This window comes from Eretmochelys imbricata, chromosome 19 (genome assembly GCF_965152235.1).
Source record: "Eretmochelys imbricata isolate rEreImb1 chromosome 19, rEreImb1.hap1, whole genome shotgun sequence".
NCBI lineage: Eukaryota > Metazoa > Chordata > Testudines > Cheloniidae > Eretmochelys > Eretmochelys imbricata.
In genome coordinates, this window is record NC_135590.1 from 5107317 (window position 1) to 5123652 (window position 16336).

At 45.3% G+C, this 16336-nt stretch overlaps 1 protein-coding gene across 1 annotated transcript in view; it reads left to right on the top strand.

Annotated features, from left to right (window-relative positions):
- Positions 1-16336, top strand: part of CSMD2 (CUB and Sushi multiple domains 2) — a 536402-nt gene that overhangs the window by 407810 nt on the left and 112256 nt on the right. Inside the window, exons 30-33 of the mRNA XM_077837745.1 lie at positions 8881-9075; positions 10113-10229; positions 13316-13429; positions 14841-14936. Of these exons, the coding sequence (XP_077693871.1) occupies positions 8881-9075; positions 10113-10229; positions 13316-13429; positions 14841-14936 (522 nt within the window). The remainder of the gene's footprint in view (positions 1-8880; positions 9076-10112; positions 10230-13315; positions 13430-14840; positions 14937-16336) is intronic.

The following is a 16336-nucleotide window of genomic DNA, read 5'->3' on the forward strand; positions in this document are numbered from 1 at the left end:
CTCCACTAGTAATGTGCAGGGAAAGACGCCACAACCATCCACCAGCCCCTTTTGGAAATCCAACATCTTCTCGGGGACTGGGATCAGATTGCTAGCCTTGAGCTACAACACGTCAGGTGAATTTCAAACAACCCCAGCTCTTCATGTTAAATTGATTCAGGGACCGATGGCTCTGAAAGGGCAACTTTCATGGTGGGTAGGGGAAGGAAAAAAAACATGTAGAAACATCATGGTTTTGGATCTGCTTCTGCAAGAACTTGTGCTGGGCACAGCAGGGAGAGGGCAAAATGTGGATGCGTATAGGTATGAAGTTATCTTAGGCCAGATCTATACTAAGAGTGCTTTGCTAGCATAGCTATACGCTTATCCCAACAAACTGCGCTTTTGCCAGTATCATTTATTTCAGCGCCCCCTCCCCCAAGCGAAGCAAGCTAAAAGTGCAGGTTTGCTGGTACGCAAGGTGTCTGTCTTAGGATTACTTCAATGACACAGCTATGCTAGTCAGGGATCCCACTTCTTCACACTAGAGCTGGGCAAAATAATTTGGGCAAATAGATTTTTCTTCCAAAAATGCATTTTTTCGTGCACTGAAACTATTTGTAAATTCAGGCAGAATTCAACAAAAAGCTTTGGCTGAGGAAAAGAAATATTTTTTGTTTAAAGTACAACTGCTTACTTGTGACCATTTTGAAATGTTTTGACTTTTTTGTTTTGAAACGTTTCGTTTTGATTTTTCATTTCAAAATGGTGTTTCTAATTCAAATTTGGCGAGTTTTTTTACAAGAATACCCCAAATGGCATGACAAGCACCTGAAAAACAGCCGAATTGAAACAAAAAACTCTCTCTCTCTCTCTATATATATATATATATATTTTAGTAAATGGAAAAGTTTTGGTGTACTCCTTTTTTCCTGTCATTTTTTGATTTGCTGAAAAATTTTCAATAAAAATTTTTTCAGTTCAAATCAAAATACATTCCCTCCCCACCCCAGATTTTTCATTTCTGTCCCCAAACTGAAAAATCCATTATTCACTCTGTTTTGCTTTACATCCCTGATCAATACACTTATGCCAGCAGACATCTGTAACGTATGTGCCGGTATAGTTTACTCCCCTTCTCTTACACAGGAACAAGCTATACTGGTCTAAGTACTTTATACTGGTGTAACTGCTTCCACACTGGGGTTGGTACTGCTTTCACCATACCAGTGTAGTTAAAACAGCACAACTTTTGTGCGTAGGCAGGGCCTCGGGGACAGAATCAGCATGGTTGAGGAGACTGCTTTGAAAGCAACCATCATCCTGTTAATGTGCATCTTGCTATACACTCCCCATTCCCCACTCTCACTTTTGCTACGAGACAGGAGTGACTTGTTCTCATTAACACAGGACCCAGCGTCCCTGTATTCCCCATTCAACTGATTACATTTTTAGCTTGTGCTTATGCATGTGGAGCCTAAATTTCCAAAGAACCCACAGCAGGATTTTCCAGTGCTCACCACCCAGAATTGGAGCCAGATTTTCAGAAGAGCTCAACATCCTGGGTGCACCCAGCATGCTCCTGAAAACCACGCTGCTGTGGAGGAGAAACCCCTTACATAAAAAAATTGCAAAAAAAAAATTCTTATTGCTATTTGTTAGCTCTTTTTCCTCCAAATGCTAAAATTTACCCTGTGTCTCTGCTTGTTCATCAAGACCCTGCTCTGAAGTCACACTCTGGTAGAGATGGCATCACAAGCTGTTGACTTGCAAAGGGCTTTTGTCCCAGATTCAGCATTATGATGACTTCTCTGGAGGACTGAAGAAAGACACTGGTTCATTCATAGCCGTTGCTGAACCTCAAAAGGATCCAAGGTTGCACTCGGTTTTAGTAAGCACTCCAGTAGTTTGGATGCTTTGATGCTTATCTGAATTTTCCAAACCTCCTGAGCCTTTGGTGATCACATGAACGCAGTCCCTCCAGATAGCCAGCCTGCCATCAAATCTTTCTGCTTTGTACCCCAGTGGCATTTTTTACTTTGCATCCCAGCTGGGACGAGGAAGTGCTAAACTGGGATTTTGGGGAAGTAACTCCATTTTTCTGAACCTCAGGAGAGGTTTGATTTGCAGTCTGGGCACTGGCTGAGATCCATTCTTTCTTTATCTATATTGGTTAGCTCTTCTATAACGATAGCTTAAATGCAGCATCAAGAAGAATAAGAAAGGACTTAAAGCTATATCATTGTCCATCAGGAAGAGAGAAAGTTAATCTATGGAAAAACATGCCCATGATGAGTGGATTTAAGTTTCAAGCGGCATTTAAAATGAATCCCTAAGCTAGAAGACACTCGTTTGCAGTGACACTATGAAGGGCTGTTGGAATCATTGAGCATTACGCAGTAATTCTAGTAACTAAAATGAACAAACTGCCAGCTTGTCATATCTTGCTTGTATAGAACATATGATGGCTTGTGGCATCCAAAATGAACTGCGTGCATTATATGTAGGTCTCAGGTGAACACACAAATACTGGAGGACAACGATGCTCTTCGGGATAACGGGGGAGGGAAAAGGGGCATTCCAAATGGGAAATTTAGATAAGCAAGTCCCTGCTGAAATCAGTCCTAAAGCTGTTCAGATTTAGTGCAGAGGGGTGCCCCAAAATTCGGTGGAGGGATTCTGCCTCTATATGTAGCTCTGGCAGGATATGAGGGATATAAACATCCTGCAAGGGGGTGGAGGAAAAAGCTCCGAGGGAGGGCACTTTGTTGGGTTACTATAGACAATCCTATACAGGTTCCTCTTCCTCTGCCCCCCTCACTGCATCCCTAGCTCAGAGAAAAGCACAGGGGTGGAGTTGGAGACAGGAGAGGCTGGGCTGTAGCACATGTTCCTGCCGCAACAATTCTGGCTTGTGCGCTGCAGGGTATAGGCAGGCTTGGGGAAGCTGACATAACTTAGAGCAGCCCCTAGAGCTGGCTAAATTGTGCCAGGAACTTAACACAAAGGTGGGTTAAAGCTGCATTTGCCAGGCTATACCTCCTGGAAGCTCAGCAAAGCATCTGACCCTAGATGCTTATCCAGACCTCTTTGGTACAGGAGGCATGATAGAATGTCACGGTTAGACATTTCACGACATTTCTCGCACTCTTTGAATGCTTCCCATTCTTGTTCCTGGCTGGAATCTGGAAGTGAAGAGGCATGGAACCAAAAACAAATGAGGCACAGCTGTTTATTTTTCACCCTTCCACAAACCATCCACTGCGAGTCAGTTATTACTTGATCAAAGCGGCTTTGCCCATACCAGGCTTATAAATAACACACAGGGCGATTCTTTCAACAATTCCTGTGTTCCCTTTTTGAAGATGGAAATTCCCACAGAGCTTCAGCACGCTTAGAAATATACGGCAGGACGTGGTGTAGAACATCCAGTCGTGTTTAGCATTCAGAGAGACCCAAAGAGGGGGAATGGTGCAAACGGCCCCTAAGAATGATTCATTGTATTGCACTTGGAAATACGGGTATATGCATTGTAAAGGCACCCGGCTTTTTTGCGTCTTGTGACCTGGCCGTGCCAAAGGAATGGAGGCCGTGCTTCTTTCAAGGCAGCATTGGCATTGTCCCTGGAAAAGTGACACCCCCCGCTAGTGGCTCTAGTTGAGCAGCGAGGGCTATGTGTGGAATCGAGGAGCCCAGCGTGGTAACACTCTGACTTATTTTATTTTTTTCTTGCTAAATGATACTTCATGCTGATTATTTTCTTTTCTGCAACTTCTCAAAGCGGTCATGAAGAGCCCCATATCAACAGCCTTAGAAGCTACTGTCCTCTGTCTGCAGAGCAGATGCAAAGTAGACAGCTGCTGCAGAAGTTTCCTTCATAGTGTCCCACTGGCATGTCCAGGCTGTGGCCGGGAAGGACTGCCTCTAGGTGTCAGAGGACAGGTTTATATCCGTGCCCCATTTGGCTCATTCATTCTTTGCTCTTAGTGCCACGTTGGCTAGGCAGAGGGCCAATTTTGGTTGTGAACAGTTATCTGTGTGTGAGAGAGAGAGATGTGGACAGCTGTCCCTTTGGAACTGGAATGAGACACCCAAACTCTCTTTGTGCAAGATGTCAAATGCTTTTCAGTCACTGTTTTGAACCAATCGCCACTTCCTTCACAGACGTGGAATTTGTGGAGGTATGACACTCATTTTGCAGACGGGCAAATCAACGGACAGAGAGATTAAGACTTGCCCGTGATCACATGATGAGTCTGGTGGTGGTGCTGGGTGTCCAACCCAGGAGTCCTGACTCCTGCTCCTCTGCGGCCACCACTGGACCAAACTCCTCTTTAAACTGGAGAAAGTCCTGCCATTTTGCTCTGTGAACACATTCATAGGTCAGCGCTGGCTGTTGTCACAGAGACTTGCCAATGAAGGAGGTGGTGGATTGGGGCGGGGGGTATTATCGGCATGCCAAGGGGAATCTTCTGCACACCTGGCTAAGGTACATACTGTCCCTAGAGGCATGGACTCTCCAGGGAAAAGAAAAACAGCCAAGAAGGAAGAAAACGAAAGAGGTGCAGGGGGACACTTCAGCAATCAGCCGCCAGCCCCCGTCAGCAGAGTGACTGGAGCATGGAAAGTCATGATTTTTCAAAGCGAGAGCAGAGACTGAGATCAAGCGTATGGCTAAGGCACCTGACGGCTGGGTGGGAGGCTGATTGGCAGGTTGAGGCGACATCAACATGTGAGATGAAATGCAGGGAAATGGTTCAGAATCACAAGAAAGGCATAACGTGGCCATGAGGAACCCTGTCGGGTGCAGCCTTGTTAGGGAAGAGGCCAAAAACGAATGCTAGCATTTCAGCGGCATCAAGGCCAGCAGAACTGAGAAACAATTTGGAAAAGCACGTGCAGCGTTTACTTTTGCAAATGTCTCCTGAGCAGTGATGTACTTGGGTTGGCTTTGCCGGTGCAAATTCAGGCACTGCCTGGGGCCCCTCACTCCCAGGCCGATGGAGCCACCGGCGCATTGCAGATGTGCAAGGGGGTGCTCGGCTTCTGATCTTGACCCCAATGTCTGGCACTGGTTCTAGCGATGAGGTCTGGGCCCAGTTTTTGGCCTCAGCTCCAGCTGAGGTTGCTACGCTCAGCCCTGCAAGTGTTTCTTGAGCGGTATATGTTAAAACGGATCTTTAATGGCCCACAGCTGGGCGGACTGTTACCGGTACCAGTGAAAATTCGGATTCAATATGCTTAATGCACAGTAGTTTATCTGAGAAAGAGTTACACAAGCAGTAAAGGTTACAGAATACACGTCAATTCCCCAAGGATAAACCCTCAGTAACTGTGTTGGCCTACACAGTATCCTGATTGGCAAACAAAAGCAGGTATAGCTACCAGTCCCAGAGGGAGACTTCTTTTCTTTTCTTCTTTTCCCACCTCAGGTACTTGGTCTGTCAAATGTCCCCCAATACAGGGTCTTGGTTACCCCAAGGCCTTCTGATTCAAAAGTCCTACACAAGTCTCTCATAGCAGGGTCTCGGCTACCCTGACCCTCTGTCTTTTAGCGTCACAAACCTCTTTAGATGTCAATTGGGGAACTAACTAACTAATGTACTCTCCTTAGCATTGATACCTTTTGTTCTCACAGGTGTCACATATCCCAGAAATATGCCCTGTGGGCATTTCATTACTGGTTTTCTTTAATTAATCTTTTAGAAGGGGACTGCAAAACAGGCACAGACCAAAGCTCAATGAATGTTTCCCCCTCTCATCAATCATTCACTGGAGCCCCTAGTGCGGTGTTCTCCAGAAGGGGTTATTTTGACCTGAGTCAACTGTATCAAGCTCACTGATGGCCTGTTTTTGCTTTTTCTTTACTTTGTGAGCTGGTCAATCGGCTGACAGGTTTCAAAGTCTCATGTTGAAACACACGCACAGATAGAGCCTTTATTAACCATTCAAGTGCAATTTCAGTATTCTCAGTAAATTTCCACACCAACTGTCTGATGCTAAGAGAATCCTGCTCCCAGAATCCTCTAGCAAATTCAGACGTACCAAGCCATACCAAACTCATGCTTACCACACTTATGCATGTCAGCCACAGTAATTCATAATAATTTGGCACCATCTCAACATTATACAGAAGAACCTTAGTATTGTTGAATGCTTCCTGCTCACTATTATAGCCTGGCTGAGCAGTAGTGGTCATTATCCAAAGAGTGAGGGTTAAAGAAGACAAAATGGTGGCTCCTTGTCTGACTGCATAGCCTGGTGGTCATGCTCTCCATTGCCATGGGTGAAATGAGACCTCCAGGCCTGGTCTCTTCCTATTCGGCATGGCTAATGTCTCTTTATTGCATCCAGCTTCTACTCAGGCTGGAACTGCATGAAATGATGGAATAAAAACAAAGTTCTTCTGAGTACAGAACTATTCTGCCACCTTATGTCTGAGCATCAAGGCCCTTTACAAACAGATGGCTAATTATGCCTCACAGCACACACACTTCCAGAAGGCAATTAAATTGCATTTTCCCATTTTACAGTTAAGAAAATAAAGTTGCAGAGAGGAGCAGTGAGGTGGCCAAGGTCATGCAGCAAGCCAGTGGCGGAGCCAGGAAAAGAATCCTGGAGTTCTGTCTCCTCATCCTGTGCATTGACCACTAGACAGTGCTTCCCTGTAGAGAAGAAGAGAGGTTTTACCTCTTGTGGCCCAGTTCAACTGTCCCTAATAGAAGCACTTCAAACTCTTTGTTCTCTGCCTACCTGAGCTGCTGTCTAATCGCACAGCTGTCACAAGAAGGAGACCACAAAGCTAATCCTGCTTTTCTCTACAAACAACGAAGCCAGGGCAGGGCCTGATGGGAGTGGGTTGAGTCTTTTTTCTTTCAAACAAAATTAAAACAGCACGATATAATTCTTAGGCAATTGTGATTGTTCACAGACCCCACTGTTCACCAAAAGGCCCTGAGCTTTAATCAGCAGTTTCTAAATGACAAAAGCACAGGAATAATCAAGGCACCTAATTATATTTCATTAAAAAAAGTCCCTCTGAAGCAGAAGAAAAATATGCACAGCCTGACAGATCTGCAATCTTTACTGGAATTTTCATATATAAATGGGGACTTTAACTCTGCGGAGCATGGGAAAGAGAATGAAAAATGTCTTCATTTTGTCTAATTGCATGTAGTCATTCTGCAGTAATCTGGATAACAAACCAGCTAGCACATGGTCCTGTACACCACTGTGGGTAAGAGCACTAAGCTGTTAGATGCTAGACTGATAGGTGCCTGAGAGATACTGTGGATAGATGTAGTGCATCCAAACTATATTAAGGGAATAGATCCCTTACTTCGCAGGCCGCACGTGCAATTACATGCTCTGGTTTGCAAAGTTCATTGCATTCTGTCTCCAGTTCAGCAAAGCATGTGTGCAGCTACTGAAATAAAAGCTCTTCCTTTGTGCCCGATTTGGTACCGGTAAATACTTGCCCCATCACTATTTCCCCTCCTCCTCCACCACTCTGTGTTTTCTCCGGTAATTTAGAGATGGGTCTGGACCAAAATCTGGGATCTGAATATCCCCAGATTCCTCCGTGTGTGAGAATGTGTTTGAAATCCGGGCGTGGATCTGGATCCAAATCTTGCGATGACCCCCATCTGTTATAATGGGCTAAAGCGGAATCCCAGATCAGAAAAGCTGGTTTAGAAATTGGGATCTACCTGTTGTGTGGAAGAGCATAGTTGCCTAGGGATGGTTTCAGAGACATGTTTTTAATATCGTCCATCATTTTATGTCCAGGCTTACTTGTAGAGACACCCTATAGGACTTGGGGGAAATCTTCAACAATGCCCAAGTGATTTAGGGGCGTAACTCCTATTGACTTTCATTGGGATTTCTCTAAATGCCTAAGCACTTAAGTCACTTAGAGTCTTTTGAAGCACTTAAGTCACTTAGAGACTTTTGAAAATTTTGCCCTGAGTGTCTAACTCCATGACTATGGTTTGTGGTGCCCACAGCGGAATGTCTGTGCAAAATTAGAGACCCAGTTGAGGGCCTATAAAAAATGGCCTGTAATATCAGCAAGACCACACCATTTCCAGAGCTTGCATGTAATAAATGCTCTTCATCTGAAGATCTAAAATCTCTTTACAAATAGTAAATAAGGCTCACAAAATCCTTTGTGATATTATTCTCCCATTTTAAAGATGGGAAAACTGAGTCATAGAGCGGCTAAGTGATGTTCCCAAAGACACCCAGTGAGTGAAAGTTTATCTTCACTGCAGAGTTAGTCCACGTGACTGGCATCTGAGTTAGCTAGCCCAGGTGTGAGCAGCCATGCTGCAAAGCCTGTACTCAAGTTAGTGGGTCCTCGCTGGTGCTGCACTTCCCCATGTGTGTTGCTAGGGCTCCTGGTGGCATATCCTGTGGTTCTTTGCATGCCACGTAAGCTGAGCTGCTCTGTGACTCTTTCTGAGTGAATTTTCAGAGATCTTGTCTGTCCTTCTGGGCACTTTGGGGGTGGGGGATTGTGGGAAGGCACTGGAGGACTATCAGCACTCGAGTGATTTAGCCACTGCAAAGTTGGTAGTTTCCTCCTGAGTGAAAGCAGAACCTGGGCTCTCACCCACACCCGCAACTTTGCTAGCTTGAAAGTACCACTAAACTCAAGTGAAAGGCTTTTGTGTGCAGACAATGGGGGGATGGGGGCAACACGTGAGTAGGATCCCAGGCTGATTCTGTAGTGAAGACAGAGCCTTAGGGACACAGCTGTTAATAATAGGACTCAGTCATCTTGACTCCCAGTTACCTGCTGTAACTGATTCGCTGGTGTCACGTACTGTTTACCTGCAGGATGCGCATCTTAAACAGTCAAATCAACACACTAAACCTCCTTGCAATGTTATTTTGCAGAAAATCCCAGGGAGTCTTGTTTTGATCCCGGGTCAGTTAAGAATGGCACCCGAGTGGGCACAGACCTGAAACTGGGATCGACAATTACCTACTACTGCGATGGTGGCTATGAGATCGAAGGAGTCTCCACCTTGACATGCATAATGGGAGGGGATGGGAAACCCACGTGGAACAAACCTCGGCCAACATGCACAGGTAAGGTTGGCCGGGTGAGCAAGGAGCCGGCTCCGAAATGTCCATGCTGGCTGCTGAGCCTCGCTATGGTACAAACCATTCAGATGCACAGGTGTCCCTTTCATAGAGAGCTTGATAGGGGTGAGGGGAAGCTTTTATTCCTGTACAAAATGTTGAATGAAAAATGAAAGCTCTCACTGTCTGAGGTCAGAAAGAAACTTACTCTGTATGCAAATTACTTCGTAGTTGTCCATTATGAGGCTTCTTACCCCTTCTTGGGAAGCATCTGACAAAGACAGGGTATTGGAATAAACCGATTATCGCATCCAGCAGGACAAATTCTGCAATCCTAAGACAGCGTCTGATTCCGGAAGCCACTTAAGCCTGTGCTGAAATCCATTCTCATTTAGGAAGGTACCTAAGCATGTGCTTAATTGATTTCCTGAGCCAGGGTGGGAGCTGGTAAGAAAACAGGAAAATGTTTTTTCTCATAAGTTTTTCCTGTTTTTCATCAGAAAATTATTTTGATTAAATGTTTCCGACCAGCTCTGTTTGCTAATGGGAGCTGAACAAGAGACAAATATGAGGCTCGAACATGGGTGCAGACAGGAGAAATGGATGGTTTGAAAATGTTCGGATGGGGAGTGCTGCGTTGGTCCCTGAGCCAGTCTCCTGTTGCTGAGAAACAATGAAAAGATTAAGAACCCAACCCTCCAACTCCTGTGCTTTAGAATCAAATGGATAGAGCTGGAGATCACACATTAGGCTACATACTGTACTCGACATCCACCCAGTTCCTGGTATGGTGGTGGTAATTTAACGTGAAGCAAGCACGAACTCGAGTTAGGATAAGCGGTATTGTTATTAATAAGAACTTGCAGTGAGTGCTGCTCCACCTGAAATGTAGAATTGATCACAGACTTGGGCAACCGGCCCTGCACAGAATCATAAGCACATGGCTGGATGTATTTTGAAGCAGTGGAGAAAATGGGTAATGCTTGAAGCCAGGGCTTGAATGACAGCTGCTCCAGTGATTTCTTCCTGACTTTGTCTTTCAGCACCGTGTGGTGGTCAGTATACTGGATCAGATGGAGTAGTTCTGTCTCCAAATTATCCTCGGAATTACACCAGTGGACAAATCTGCCTGTATTTTGTCGTCGTGCCGAAGGACTACGGTATATGCCGTGCAGTCAGGGGGCTAGATTCTCAGCTGGTATAAATCAGCAATGCTCAGTTGAAGCCACTGGAGATAAGTCAGTTTATACCAGCTGAAAATGTTCCCCACAGTCTCTTTTCTACAGTTGAGTGTGACTGTATTATTATTGTGGGGGGGGGGGAGGAATGGGAAATACGGCAAAAGTGGCACTGTTGACTGTAAATTCAATTTCATGTACAGAGATATTGGAAATTTTTTAATTTGAAAATACATGGAAAATGGCCCCAGAAAATGACAACATTTTTGTGAAGTTTTTTTTTTAGCTGCTCAACCAAATCTGAGAGTTACTGATTTGAGGGGGAAAAAAAAAAGTGAAAATTTAATTTACAGTGATTAACTTTTGCAATGGAGCAGTGGCAGCGGTCTTCTCCTTCAGAAGACATCTGAGTGCAAATGTATTCAGCCCAAATCTATGCTAAATGTTGTGCTAAAATAATCAGTGTGTGTGTGTGTGAGACGGAGAGAGAGAGAGAGAAAGACCTAGGAGTAAAAATCAATCTGGTGGCCCTTTAAAAATCTTTCAGAAAATACGTGTTTGTTGAATGGATCTTTAGAAGGTAAATATTAATGTCATACAGCTGTTAGAACTGATCTTTGCAATTCAGCCACTGTCAAGTGAAATACTATCACAGGCAGTAGATAGAAATGTCGCCCCAGCGAGAATGCTAATGCTCTCTGCCATTCTAATATGCACAGTGAGGAGGTGCGGTCACTTGTACCATATTTATAACGTCTTATGAGAAAAGCTATCTCCCTCATGCAAAACTCCTTTTGAGATGTTATTTTTCCTGTAGGCTTGTCGTGACCTTCGTTTTGCTAAAGCTACTGCTTGGAATATTGGAATCTGAGACTAGAGCAAAACTCTGTCTCCTGGGCGGGGGAAGGGTTGGTGATTATTCTGTGACAACGACAGCACTATGCCCTGATTCAGCAAAACAAGCTGGGCGGACGAGCTGGGCGGAATGTGGGAGCATTCACGTCCTTAAGTACTTTGTTGAATCAGGGCCTAAATGCGCATAAGCGCCAGATTAAATCCATGCACCAACATTTTAGTTATAGGTTTCAGAGTAACAGCCGTGTTAGTCTGTATTCGCAAAAAGAAAAGGAGTACTTGTGGCACCTTAGAGACTAACCAATTTATTTTAGCATGAGCTTTCGTGAGCTACAGCTCACTTATCGAAGTGAGCTGTAGCTCACGAAAGCTCATGCTAAAATAAATTGGTTAGTCTCTAAGGTGCCACAAGTACTCCTTTTCATTTTAGTTATAGACTCTGATGTTGCTTAATTTTGTACAGTGCCTGGATACCAGCATGATATGTACCTTGGAAACCCTTGAGACAGCTAGATGGATGGGTATTAATATTGTGTAACATATTTTCTCTTTTTCAAAGTGAACTTAGGGCTCATGAAACTTGCTGCACTGACAGCTCTGTAGAGTGAAGCCCTGTAAATTTTATTCCACAAGGCAAGCTTCTGTAGGCTGCCATGTTATATTGATCTACAGTGGAGTCAGTCACCATAGCCCTGGAGACAGCAAGGTGGGATAAGGACACTCAGTTCTATCTGGGACTGAATTAGGGCTACCAACTTCTTCCCCTCAGTACCTAGCACACAACAATGACCTTCACTCTTTACTGACTTGAGGTGGATTTAGACCAGTGACCAAGCTGTAAAATACCATAGGTGGTTACCATTCCACAGTGCCGTCCAGCCCTGTTAAGGTGCAACTGTTGCTACTTTTGCTGATCCTTATGCTTGAATCAGTCAAGTATCTAGTGGCCTAGGCACAACTTCTTGATGAGTGGCCTGACTTCCTATCTACAGTATGATGACAGCTAAGTCGTTTCTTTCCCCCACCCACCATGTTCCAATAGCTTCATTAAAAGTGAGTGGGAAACTGCAAATAGCAAATACTGTAGGAATCCCATTTCCTTTCCTTTCCTGGTTCTCCAGACAGCAGGTGTCAGGGGGCTGGCCCAGCCCCCTTGCATGTCCTAGCATAGAAGCCCCGCTGTAAAACTGAATTTGCAAGTAACAAACATTGCAGCCTGGTTGTTGATACACAGTGAGGGACCTCACAGTCTGTGAATCTGTAACTGGGTGTTTACAACGTACCAATGCACAGTTCAGGGGGAAAAATAGAGCCTTGGGGTCTTGAGGAAAATACTGTTGTTGTATTTTGAAAAATATACAAAAATAAGTCAAACCCGCACACACCAACTGGAAAATGGCCTGATCATCTCATTATCGTTTTCCCAGGGATGGGATCTGGGGTCATCTGGGTGCATTTACAAAATAAGCAATAAAATGGGGAACACAGAGTGACTTCCTCATTGGCAGTCTTAGCAGAGGTGCCTAGGACTGACTGGAAATTCAAATATCTTTTCATCACTTCCAGGGCAGATGGGCTTGGTGCTGGAATTGGGCAGGGATGGTGTCCTTAGCTTCTGTTTGCCAGAAGCTGGGAATGGATCACTTGATAATACACAGACTCACTTGATGATGACCTGTTCTGTTCATACCCTCTGGGGCACCTGCGATTGGCCACTGTCAGAAGACAGGAGACTGGGCTAGATGGACCCTTGGTCTGACTCAGTATGGCCATGTTTATGTTATGTTCTTAATTAAGGGCACAATTTTTTAATTTGAAATAAATCTTTCCCTAAGCGTTTTGGGGCAGGGACCAGCTTTTTGTTCTGTGTTTTGGCAGCACCTAGCACCATGGAGTTCTGGTCCATGATGGAGTCTGTATGTTATATAGCCTGTCTTATGTAGGAGGCCAGGCTAGGCTCTCCATAATGTGATCCCTTCTGGTCTATGAATCCTTGGTGAGCCAGCATTTTGGAAGCTTGCTGCTGCCCATGTTGTGCCCACTTTATGGATAAATAAGGGATTTCCATCTGGAGGGCTGACAATCAGGCACTTTCCTCTGGGGTTCTCAAGACAGTCCAGCTGAAGCATCTCAGTGTTGAGGGTTTGCTTTCGCTGAATTGCAGTGTGTTCCCTGCTTCTTGCCCTTACTGCTTCCGTTCTCTCCATTCACAGTGGTTTTCGGGCAGTTTGCCTTCTTCCAGACCGCTCTCAATGATGTCATAGAAGTTCATGATGGACCCAACCAGCTCTCCCGGCTCCTCAGCTCGCTCTCAGGCTCTCACACAGGTAAGGATGAGTCACCGGTGCTGGCAGAGATGGGACGCCCCGTAACAATCGATGGGGCCTTCCCTCTCAAAATGTCATTGCGCTGACTGATCAATGACAAGCAACGATACCAGGCTATGGAGACTATGGCAGCACTGCTAACCAGTTAGGGTAAGTTGGGCAAGGCCCAGTGGGTATGTCTACACTGCAGCTGGAAGTGAACCTCCCAGCTCAGGTACACAGACTCGTGCCAGTTTGACCGTGAACCTGGGCTGGGAGGCTCACTTCAGGCTGCAGCGTGGACGTACCAAATGTTGCATGCTGGGGAATGGCTATTTAGAAACAGAGAGGGATTAATTCCCTCTATTAAACACCATGTACACCAGTGCGGCGGCATACAGGGGATGTGAAAGCTCTTTAACGAGGCAGGGGAGAATTCCTCCTGTGCAGGCATTGCGTGAGTCAGCCATAGGCTGCCCTTTGCACAGCCCCTCACCGGCCCTTGCAAAATGGGGGGTGGCAAGGTCAGGGGAGAAAGGGGCCATAATGCAGAGCACGATGGTAGATCCTGAGCAGTTTCAGGCTGCTAAGCTCTTCATGGGCAGCCCTGGCAGGGCTGCTGTAACTTAGACCATCTTCCTGGTTTGCCAAAGTGATGCTGGAGGCTGATTCAGTTCTTGGCCAACACACAATCACACTTCCCTGCAGGAAGTGATTGCAATGTCTCTCCCCTCGTAGCTGGTGTTATTGTCCAACTGAACATTGCCTTCCCTTCATTTTCAGGACCCACCCATCCCTTGTTTGGCTTTATCTCCCCAATGCTGTACTTAAGGAACCTGTTTCCTTGATGCGTGTGTGGTGTGAGATCCCCATTAGTGGGCGAAATCCATCTAGGCCAAGATTTTTCAATATAGACCATTGATATGGGGTGCTTCATTTTTGGGAAGCCTAGCTTGAGACACCTTAGAGGGGCCTGATTTTCAAAACATGCTGAGAACTTGTCCTCATTGCTCATCGCTTCTGAAAATCTTCACCAGGGATTAGACTTCTCAGGACAGTGGTTTTGTAAGATGTGCATCTGACCTTTTCCTCCAGAATTTGAGTTGGGGTCTTTTAAAAAAAGGGAAATTAAATTTTTTTAAAATTGCAGCCGCAATTGCGTTTTTCCTTCCTGAAAAGAAACCCACCAAAGGCAACTCCCAGCTGTGAGAGCCATGTGCTTCTAGAGATAGATTCTCACTGATCCCGTGGTACAATTAACAAGTGCTCTCTGTGTAAAGAAGACTCCTCCATGCCAGCTTCAGAAAAACCTATACCATAGAAGTTTCCCACGTTGAGAAGGTCTTAGTAGAAAGACCTCAGTAAACCAGTTCGCGGGGTGATGCTGTAATGCGTGTATGCCTGCCGTCTATTTCCCTCTCTCCCTATCTAGGTGAATCATTGCCCTTAGCCACCACCAATCAAATCCTCATCAAGTTCAGTGCCAAGGGTCAAGCAACTGCCAAAGGATTTCATTTTGTCTACCAAGGTAGGTGCAGTTGTGGTCGAGAGATACCTCCACGATGAGTAAATATCTCATTGACATTGACAAGCACTTTTTTTTTTTTCAAATAGGTGGCCCAGATTTGAACCCGAACTTGCAAAGTCCTGAGCATCTTTGATCACTCTTGTTTCAGTAGATTTAAGGGCAGGAGATCAGTGGAGTCAGGCACATGGGCGCAATTGTTTCGGTAGCTTGGAGAGAGGCGAGGCACATGGTTGGTTGTCTGTCCACTGCAAAAATGATTCGTCCCATTCACCCTATTGAGCGGCAGTTCAGATTCACAGGAATCTCTGTTATCGTCCGTTTGCACAGAGCAGAATGTGCTGGCAAGTGGACCCTTTTTTTCAAAAAACACGGATGGGCGTCAAAGTCTAACTTCCTGCTTCCCCATTTCCTGGCTGTTGTGTATGTGTAGGTGGGGATGCCTGTTGGAGATCTGTTAGAGGGAGAGGGTGTGCAAGGCATCCTGGGTAAAACAAAACACACAGCGCACTGACATTCATCTTTCTGGACCGAATTAAAATCAACCAAAGTACATCGCTAATGTGCTTGTAATCTTTGTTTTTCCCCCTCTTCCCAGCAATTCCCGCCTGAAGTGCTAATAAATCTTAGAGCCACTGAGAGATGAAAATTCATTGATTTCCTACTCAGGAATAATCAGTGCTTTGACTTCTTTATTCCCACGGGGAGCAATTGCCCACTCACACAAAGGTCTGAGAGAGTCAGTCTCTCGCTCCTTCACTCTCTCTGAAGCTCAGCTGTTTCCCGTATCATACAGTTCACAAGAGCATCATCCACTAAGTGGCAGGAGCTCAGGCACTTACAGAAATGAGGAAAGTGCCTGGGACCAACTCTCTTTTCTCTCCCTCTCTCATGTCTGCAAGTATTTTTGTTTTAAAGTGTTACAATAACACACTCCATTGTTACAATCCCTGACAATAACGAGACTCCTCGTAGCTTGAAAGAACCAAGTCAGTTTCCTCTTGGTGCCAGTCCCAGCTTCATTGCCAGCTCATTGTGGCTATGGGCAGGTCACTTAGGGTGGAATTTGCCAGGGAGCCGAATCAAGTTAGGTGCCCTGTTCCCTTGAGCGCCATTGAAAAACTCAGCCTCTAACCTCTTTGTGCCTCGCTTTTCCCATTTGTAAAAGAGAGGTATCAATACTGCCCTGCCTCGCAGGGGTGTTGTGAGGGGAAACACATTAGCACAAGTAACACCTGAGACGGTGACAACAAAGAGGTTAAAGTGAAAAATGATCTCTCTTCTTTGTTCACGTTTGGATATGATGGCATTTTTCAGCATCAGTTGCACCCTCTATCGCCAGTTTTCTCTGTTGTTTGTGTGGGTCTTTCACACAGGAGAGAAAAACCACCTTGAACTAATAG